Source organism: Oncorhynchus mykiss, chromosome 10, assembly GCF_013265735.2.
Source record: "Oncorhynchus mykiss isolate Arlee chromosome 10, USDA_OmykA_1.1, whole genome shotgun sequence".
Classification (NCBI taxonomy): domain Eukaryota; kingdom Metazoa; phylum Chordata; class Actinopteri; order Salmoniformes; family Salmonidae; genus Oncorhynchus; species Oncorhynchus mykiss.
In genome coordinates, this window is record NC_048574.1 from 59,020,858 (window position 1) to 59,031,428 (window position 10,571).

At 48.4% G+C, this 10,571-nt stretch overlaps 1 protein-coding gene across 1 annotated transcript; it reads left to right on the plus strand.

Moving 5' to 3' along the window:
• Positions 1–887: 887 nt before the first annotated feature.
• Positions 888–7,131, plus strand: LOC118966643 (uncharacterized protein DDB_G0283357-like). Its single transcript, XM_036989367.1, has 14 exons — positions 888–904; positions 1,056–1,326; positions 1,452–1,468; positions 1,620–2,032; positions 2,103–2,214; positions 2,328–2,473; positions 3,582–3,712; positions 3,978–4,099; positions 4,458–4,915; positions 5,034–5,176; positions 5,344–5,683; positions 6,063–6,168; positions 6,222–6,614; positions 6,783–7,131. The coding sequence occupies exons 1-14, from the start codon at positions 888–890 to the stop codon at positions 7,129–7,131; spliced, it is 3,018 nt and encodes a 1,005-aa protein (XP_036845262.1).
• Positions 7,132–10,571: the final 3,440 nt, after the last annotated feature.

Sequence of the window (10,571 nt, forward strand, 5' to 3'; positions counted from 1 at the left end):
CACAGCTGCAGCAACAACAACCAAAGTGCTGGCCTCAACAACCACAGCTACTCCAACAACAACCACAGCTGAACAAACTACAACAACAGCTTCTCCCACAACAACCACAGCTTCTCCCACAACAACCACAGATTCTCCCACAACAACCACAGCTTCTCCCACAACAACCACAGCTCCTACCACAACAACCACAGAATCTCCCACAACAACCACAGTTGCAGCTACAACAACAAAAGCTTCAGCAATAACAACCGAAGTGCTGGCCTCAACAACCACAGCTGCACAAACGACAACCACAACGTCTCCCACAACAACCACAGCTTCTCCCACAACAACAACAGTTTCTCTCATAACAACCACAGCGTCTCCCACAACAACCACAGCTTCTCCTACAACAAACACAGTTGCAGCTACAAAAACCACAGCTGCAGCAACAACAACCGAAGTGCTGGCCTCAACAACCACAGCTACTCCAAAAACAACCACAGCTGCACAAACTGCAACAACAGCTTCTCCCACAACAACCACAGCTTCTCTCATAACAACCACAGCGTCTCCCACAACAACAACAGCTTCTCCGACAACAAACACAGTTGCAGCTACAAAAACCACAGCTGCAGCAACAACAACCGAAGTGCTGGCCTCAACAACCACACCTACTCCAACAACAACCACAGCAGAACAAACTACAACAACAGCTTCTCCCACAACAACCACAGCTTCTCCCACAACAACCACAGCGTCTCCCACAACAACCACAGCGTCTCCCACAATAACCACAGTTGCAGCTACCACAACAAGAGCTGCAGCAACAACATCCGAAGCGCTGGCATTAACAACCACAGCTGCACCTACTGCGACAACAGCTTCTCTCACAACAACTGCAGATGCAACAACAATTCCTGTAACAACAACAATGGCTTCAACAACAACAGCAGCTCCAACAACAACAGAAGCCCCAACAACAACACCAGCTGCTACTACAATCACAGCTTCTCCCACAACAACCACAGCTTCTCCCACAACAACCACAGCGTCTCCCACAACAACCACAGTTGCAGCTACCACAACAACCTCATTTTCACCGTCGACAACCACAGCTGCACCAGCGGCAAATACAGCTCTTGTTACAACTACAGTAGCATCTACAACAACAGCAACTCCAACAACAACCACTGCGGCTCCCAAAACAACCACAGCTGCACCAACGACAACCACAGATTCACCTACAGCAACAACAGCTTCTCCAACAACAAACACAGCTGCACCAACGACAACCACAGATTCACTTACAGCAACAACAGCTTCTCCCACTACAACCACAGCGTCTCCCACAACAACCACAGTTGCAGCTACCACAACAAGAGCTGCAGCAACAACATCCGAAGCGCTGGCATTAACAACCACAGCTGCACCTACTGCGACAACAGCTTCTCTCACAACACCTGCAGATGCAACAACAATTCCTGTAACAACAACAATGGCTTCAACAACAACAGCAGCTCCAACAACAACAGAAGCCCCAACAACAACACCAGCTGCTACTACAATCACAGCTTCTACCACAACAACCACAGCTTCTCCCACAACAACCACAGCGTCTCCCACAACAACCACAGTTGCAGCTACCACAACAACCTCATTTTCACCGTCGACAACCACAGCTGCACCAGCGGCAAATACAGCTCTTGTTACAACTACAGTAGCTCCTACAACAACAGCAACTCCAACAACAACCACTGCGGCTCCCAAAACAACCACAGCTGCACCAACGACAACCACAGATTCACCTACAGCAACAACAGCTTCTCCAACAACAAACACAGCTGCACCAACGACAACCACAGATTCACTTACAGCAACAACAGCTTCTCCCACTACAACCACAGCGTCTCCCACAACAACCACAGTTGCAGCTACCACAACAAGAGCTGCAGCAACAACATCCGAAGCGCTGGCATTAACAACCACAGCTGCACCTACTGCGACAACAGCTTCTCTCACAACAACTGCAGATGCAACAACAATTCCTGTAACAGCAACAATGGCTTCAACAACAACAGCAGCTCCAACAACAACAGAAGCCCCAACAACAACACCAGCTGCTACTACAATCACAGCTTCTCCCACAACAACCACAGCTTCTCCCACAACAACCACAGCGTCTCCCACAACAACCGCAGTTGCAGCTACCACAACAACCTCATTTTCACCGTCGACAACCACAGCTGCACCAGCGGCAAATACAGCTCTTGTTACAACTACAGTAGCACCTACAACAACAGCAACTCCAACAACAACCACTGCGGCTCCCAAAACAACCACAGCTGCACCAACGACAACCACAGATTCACCTACAGCAACAACAGCTTCTTCAACAACAAACACAGCTGCACCAACGACAACCACAGATTCACTTACAGCAACAACAGCTTCTCCCACTACAACCACAGCTGCACCAACAGCAACAACAGTTCCTGTTACAACTAAAATGGCTCCTTCAACAACAGCAGCTTCAACAACAACCACAGCGTCTCCCACAACAACCACAGCTTCTCCCACAACAACCACAGCGTCTCCCACAACAACCACAGCTGAACAAACTACAACAACAGCTTCTCCCACAACAACCACAGCTTCTCCCACAACAACCACAGCTTCTCCCACAACAACCACAGCTTCTCCCACAACAAACACAGTTGCAGCTACAAAAACCACAGCTGCAGCAACACCAACCAAAGTGCTGGCCTCAACAACCACAGCTACTCCAACAACATCCACAGCTGAACAAACTACAACAACAGCTTCTCCCACAACAACCGCAGCTTCTCCCACAACAACCACAGATTCTCCCACAACAACCACAGCTTCTCCCACAACAACCACAGCTCCTACCACAACAACCACAGAATCTCCCACAACAACCACAGTTGCAGCTACAACAACAAAAGCTTCAGCAATAACAACCGAAGTGCTGGCCTCAACAACCACAGCTGCACAAACGACAACCACAGCTTCTCCCACAACAACCACAGCTTCTCCCACAACAACCACAGTTTCTCTCCTAACAACCACAGCGTCTCCCACAACAACCATAGCTTCTCCTACAACAAACACAGTTGCAGCTACAAAAACCACAGCTGCAGCAACAACAACCGAAGTGCTGGCCTCAACAACCACAGCTACTCCAAAAACAACCACAGCTGCACAAACTGCAACAACAGCTTCTCCCACAACAACCACAGCTTCTCTCATAACAACCACAGCGTCTCCCACAACAACAACAGCTTCTCCGACAACAACCACAGCTTCTCCCACAACAACCACAGCTTCTCTCCTAACAACCACAGCGTCTCCCACAACAACCATAGCTTCTCCTACAACAAACACAGTTGCAGCTACAAAAACCACAGCTGCAGCAAAAACAACCGAAGTGCTGGCCTCAACAACCACACCTACTCCAACAACAACCACAGCTGAACAAACTACAACAACAGCTTCTCCCACAACAACCACAGCTTCTCCCACAACAACCACAGCTCCTACCACAACATCCACAGAATCTCCCACAACAACCACAGATGCAGCTACAACAACAAAAGCTTCAGCAAAAACAACCGAAGTGCTAGCCTCAACAACCACAGCTGCTCCAACAACAACAGCTTCTCCCACAACAACCACAGCTTCTCTTATAACAACCACAGCGTCTCCCACAACAACCACAGCTTCTTCCACAACAACCACAGCTTCTCCCACAACAACCACAGCTTCTCCCACAACAACCACAGCTGCTCCAACAACAACTACAGATGCAACAACAATTCCTGTAACAACAACAATGGCTTCAACAACAACAGCAGCTCCAACAACAACAGAAGCCCCAACAACAACACCAGCTGCTACTACAACCACAGCTTCTCCCACAACAACCACAGCTTCTCCCTCAACAACCACAGCGTCTCCCACAACAACCACAGTTGCAGCTACCACAAGAAAAGCTGCAGCAACAACATCCGAAGCGCTGGCATCAACAACCACAGCTGCACCTACTGCAACAACAGCTTCTCTCACAACAACTACAGATGCAACAACAATTCCTGTAACAACAACAATGGCTTCAACAACAACAGCAGCTCCAACAACAACAGAAGCCCCAACAACAACACCAGCTGCTACTACAACAACCACAGCTGCACCAACGGCAACAACAGTTCCTGTTACAACTTCAATGGTTTCAACAACAACAGCAGCTCCAACAACAACCACAGCTCTACTTACAGCGACCACAGACGCTTCCACAACAACCTCAGCTTCACCGTCGACAACCACAGCTGCACCAGCGGCAACCACAGATTCACCTACAGCAACAACAGCTTCTCCAACAACAAACACAGCTGCACCAACGACAACCACAGATTCACTTACAGCAACAACAGCTTCTCCCACTAAAACCACAGCTGCACCAACAGCAACAACAGTTCCTGTTACAACTACAATGGCTCCTTCAACAACAGCAGCTTCAACAACAACCCCAGCTGCTCCCACAACAACCACAGCTGCAGCAACAATAACGATAGCTCCACCTACAGCAACCACAGATGCTTCCAAATCGACCTCAGCGTCACATTCAACAACCGAAGCTGCCCCTACAGCAACAACAGCTTTTCCCACAACAACCACAGCTACACCAACGACAATGGCTCCAACAACCACAGCAGCTCCAACAAAAACCCCTGCTGCTCCCACAACAACCACAGCTACACCAACGGCAACCACAGATTCCCCTACAGCAACAACAGATTCTCCAACAACAACCTCAGCTGCTCCCACAACAACCACAGCTTCATCAACTACAATGACAGATTCACCTACAGAAACAACAGCTTCATCAACAACAACCACAGCTGCACCAACGGCAACCATTGCGCTACCTATAGCAACAACAACCACTTCCACATTGACCTCAGCTTCACCTTCAATTTCTACAACAGCAGCTCCTACATCAACCCCAGCTTCTCCCAAAACAATCACAGCTGAACCAACAACAACCACAACTCCACCTAAATCGACAACTGCCACTACCACAATGAGCACAGCTTCACCTTCAACTTCTACAACCACAGCTGTACCTACAGCAACAACAGCTTCTCTCACAACAACCACAGATGCACCAACGGCACCAACAATTCCTGTTACAACAACAACAATGGCTTCAACAACAACAGCAGCTCCAACAACAACAGAAGCCCCAACAACAACACCAGCTGCTACTACAACAACCACAGCTGCACCAACGACAACCACAGCTCCACCTACGGTGACAACTACCACTACCACAATGAGCTCAGCTTCACCTTTGACAACCACAGCTGCACCTACAGCAAAAACAGCTTCTCCCACAACAACCACAGCTGCAACAACGGCAACAACAGTTCCTGTTACAACATCAATGGTTCCAACAACAACAGCAGCTCCAACAACAACCACAGCTCCACTTACAGCGAACACAAACGCTTCCACAACAACCTCAGCTTTACCGTCGACAACCACAGCTGCACCAGTGGCAAATACAGCTCTTGTTACAACTGCAGTAGCTCCTACAACAACAGCATCTTCAACAACAACACCAGCTGCTCCCACAGCAACCACAGCTGCACCAACAATAACCACAGCTCCACCTACAGTAACCACAGATTCTAACACATCGACCTCAGCGTCACCTTCAACAACCACAGCTGCACCTACAGCAACAGCTTCTTTCACAACAGCCACAGCCCCACCTACAGTTACCACAGATGCTTCCACAACAACCTCAGCTTTACCGTCGACAACCACAGCTGCACCAGCGGCAAATACAGCTCTTGTTGCAACTGCAGTAGCTCCTAAAACAACAGCAACTCCAACAACAACCACAGCGGCTCCCACAACAACCACAGCTGCACCAATGACAACCACAGATTCACCTACAGCAACAACAGCTTCAACAACAACAAACAAAGCTGCACCAACGACAACCACAGATTCACCTACACCAACAACAGCTTCTCCTACTACAACCACAGCTGCACAAACAGCAACAACAGTTCCTGTTACAACTACAATGGCTCCTTCAACAACAGCAGCTTCAACAACCCCAGCTGCTCCCACAACAACCACAGCTGCAGCAACAATAACGATAGCTGCCCCTACAGCAACAACAGCTTTCTCCACAACAACCACAGCTACACCAACAACAACCACAGATTCACCTACAGCAACAACAGCTTCTCCAACAACAACCCCAGCTGCTCCCACAACAACCACAGCTTCATCAACTACAATGACAGATTCACCTACAGAAACAACAGCTTCATCAACAACAGCCGCAGCTGCACCAACGGCAACAACAGTTCCTGTTACAACATTAATTGCTCCAACAACAACAGCAGTTCCAACATCAACCCTAGCTGCTCCCACAACAACCACAGCTGCACCAACGTCAACCATTGCTCTGCCTACAGCGACAACAGCCACTTCCACATTGACCTCAGCTTCACCTTCGACAACCACAGCTTCACCTACAGCAACAACAGCTTCTGTCACAACAACTACAGATGCACCAACGGAAACAACAGGTCCCGTTACAACAACAATACCTCAAACAACAACAGCAGCTCCTACATCAACCCCAGCTGCTCCCAAAACAACCACAGCCGAACCAACAACAACCACAACTCCACCTAAATCGACAACTGCCACTACCACAATGAGCTCAGCTTCACCTTCAACTTCTACAACCACAGCTGCACCTACAGCAACAACAGCTTCTCTCACAACAACTACAGATGCACCAATGGCACCAACAATTCCTGTTACACCAACAATGCCTTCAACAACAACAGCAGCTGCAACAACAACAACAGAAGACCCAACAATAACCACAGCTCCACCTACATCGACCACAGATGCTTCCACATCGAACTCAGCTTCACCTTCAACAACCACAACAGCAACTACAGCAACAGCAGCTTCTCTCACAACAACCACAGCTGCACCAACGGAAACAACAGTTCACGTTACAACAACAATGGCTCAAAAAACAACAGCAGCTCCTACATCAACCCCAACTGCTCCCAAAACAACCACAGCTGAAACAACAAAAACCACAACTCCACCTAAATCGACAACTGCCACTATCACAATGAGCACAGCTTCACCTTCAACTTCTACAACCACAGCTGCACCTACAGCAACAACAGCTTCTCTCACAACAACTACAGATGCACCAACGGCAACAACAATTCCTATCACAACAACAATGGCTTCAACAACAGCAGCTCCAACAACAACAGAAGCCCCAACAACAACACCAGCTGCTCCTACAACAACCACAGCTGCACCAACGACAACCACAGATTCACCTACGGCGACAACTGCCACTAACACAATGAGCTCAGCTTCACCTTCGACAACCACAGCTGCACCAACAGCAACAACAGCTTCTCCCACAACAACCACAGCTGTACCAACGACAATAACATTTCCTGTTACAACAACAATTGCTCCAACAACAACAGAAGCTCCAAAAACATCCCCAGCTGCACCAACAATAACCACAGCTCCACCTACATCGACCACAGATGCTACTACATCGAACTCAGCTTCACCTTCAACAACCACTACAGCAACTACAGCAACAGCAGCTTCTCTCACAACAACCACAGCTGCACCAACGGCAACCACAGTTCCTATTACAACAACAATGACTCCAACAAATGCAGCTCCAGAAGACCCAACAACAACACCAGCTGCTCCTACAACAACCATAGCTGAACCAACTACAACCACAGCTCCACCTACAGGGACAACAGCCACTTCCACAACGACCTCAGCTTCACCTTCGACAACCATAGCTGCATCTATAGCACCAGCTGCTTCTCCAACAACAGCCACAACAGCACCAACGACAACAACAATCCCTGTTAAACCTACAATGGCTCCAACAACAAGATCAGTTCCAACAACAACCCCTGCTGCTCCCACAGCAACCACAGCTGCAGCAACGACAACCACAACTCAACCTACAGCAACCACAGCTGCTTCCACAACAATCTCAGCTTCACCGTCGACAACCACAGCTGCACCAACGGCAACTACAGCTCTTGTTACAACTACAGTAGCTCCTACAACAACAGCAACTTCAACAACAACCCCAGCTGCTCCCACAGCAACCACACTTGCACCAACAATAACCACAGCTCTACCTACAGTTACCACAGATGCTAACACATCGACCTCAGCGTCACCTTCAACAACCACAGCTGCACCTACAGCAACAGCTTCTCTCACAACAACCACAGCTGCACCAACGGCAACAACCGTTCCTATTACAACAACAATGGCTCCAACAACAACAGCAGCTCCAACAACAACAGAAGCCCCAACAACAACACCAGCTGCTCCTACAACAACGATAGCTGAACCAACTACAACCACAGCTCCACCTTTATTGACAACAGCCACTTCCACAATGACCTCAGCTTCACCTTCGACAAGCACAGCTGCACCTACAGCAACAACAGCTTCTCCCACAACAACCACAGCTGCACCAACGTCAACAACTGTTCCTGTTACAACAACAATGGCTCCAAAAACAACAGCAGCTCCAACAACAACAGAAGCACCAACAACAACCCCACCTGCTCCTACAACAACCACAGCTGCACCAACGACACCCACAGCTCCACCTGCATCGACATCAGCCACTTCCACAATGAACTCATATTCACATTCGACAAACACAGCTGCACCTAGAGCAACAACGGCTTCTCCAACAACAGCCACAGCTGCACCAACGACAACTACAGTTCCTTTAACAACTGCAATGGCTCTTACAACAGCAGCAGCTCCAACATCAACCCCAGCTGCTCCCACAACAACCATAGCTGCACCAACGACAACCACAGCTCCACCGACAGTGACATCTGCAACAACCACAACCACATCAGCTCTTGTTACAATTACAGTGACTCCTACAACAACATCAGCTTCAACAACCACAGCTGCTCCCACAACAACCACATCTTCACAAACTACAACCACAGCTCCAGCTACAATGACCACAGCTGCTCCCACAACAGCCACAGCATCATCTTCGACAACCACAGCTGCTGCTACTGCCACCACTGCCGCCCTCACAATGACCACAGTTTCTGCCACAACAACCACAGGTACTCACACAACAACCACAGCTGATAAAACAACAACCCCAACTGCTGTCACAGCAGCTACAGCTGCACCAACGGCAACCACAGCTCCACCTACAGCGACAACAGCCACTTCCACAATGACCTCAGCTTCACCTTTGACAACCACAGCTGCACCTAAAGCAACAACAGCTACTCCCAGAACAACCACAGGTGCTTTCACAATAACCACAGCTTCCCCAACAACAAATGCAGCTGATGCTACAACAGCAAAAGTGGAGGCTTCAACAACCACAGCCGTCCCCACAACAAACACAGCTACTCCCATAACAAACACAGTTGATCAAACAACAACCACATTAATACCAACGACAACGACAGCTCCTGTTAAAATAAAAGTGCCTCCCACAACAACAGGAGCTCCCACACCAACCACAGTGGCTCCCTCTACAACAACAGCTGCCATAACATCAAATGCAACAACAAAAGCTTCTGTGACAACCATCACTACTAGCCCTACCACAATTACAGCTAACCTCACAACAACCACAGGTGCTCCAACGACATCCACAGCTGCATCCACAGCTACCACAGCTGCTCCCAAGACAACCACAGATTCACCAACGACAACCACAGCTTCACCAACGACAACCACAGCTGCACCAACGTCAACCACAGCTGCTCCCACAACCACAACATTTGCACTAACATCCCCAGCTGCTGCTCTGACAACAACAGCCACCCCTACAACAACTACAACTGCTCACACAACAACCACAGCAGTGCCAACATCATCCACAGCAGCTCCCACTACACTCACAGCTTCACCATCGATCACCACAGTTGCTGCAAAGACCAGCAACACCCACCACACAACAACCAACGTTTCAGCCACAACGACCACAGCTGCTGTAACTACCACAGCTACAGCTGCACCAAAGTCAACTACAGCTGCTAAGACAACAACAACTGTTTCCCCAACCACCGCATCCACAAACCCTCTAACGTCAAATGAAGGTGTACTTATTCTAAACTTCCGGATGAACCGTATGTTTATGGAAGCCTACAAAGATTCAAATTCCTTGGATTACATTACTTTGGCTTTAAATGTCACAACTGAGGTAAAAGTTTATCATTAATAGAAATATTGAAATGGACATTTACAAACATATCTTGCTTGAGAGTTATTAGTATCTAGTACACATTTTTTTGTCCTTAAAAAACTCATTATGCCCTCATATCTTTTGCCCTCTTCATTTCTACAGTTGACTCGAGGATACAAGAATATATATCCTGTAATCTTCCTCAGATGCATCATCATCAGTTTCTGGTATGTTCAGTTTTCATTTTTCATATTTCTGCAACTTACTTGCTGCTAGAACAAGT

Bases quoted from the DNA above. Each gene is read 5' to 3' on its own strand.
- LOC118966643 (XM_036989367.1), top strand. The intron at 5,177-5,343 runs GCACCAACAATT...TACCACAATGAG, and splicing joins CAACCACAGATGCACCAACG to CTCAGCTTCACCTTTGACAA. The intron at 6,615-6,782 runs GTCCCGTTACAA...CTACAACCACAG, and splicing joins TGCACCAACGGAAACAACAG to CTGCACCTACAGCAACAACA.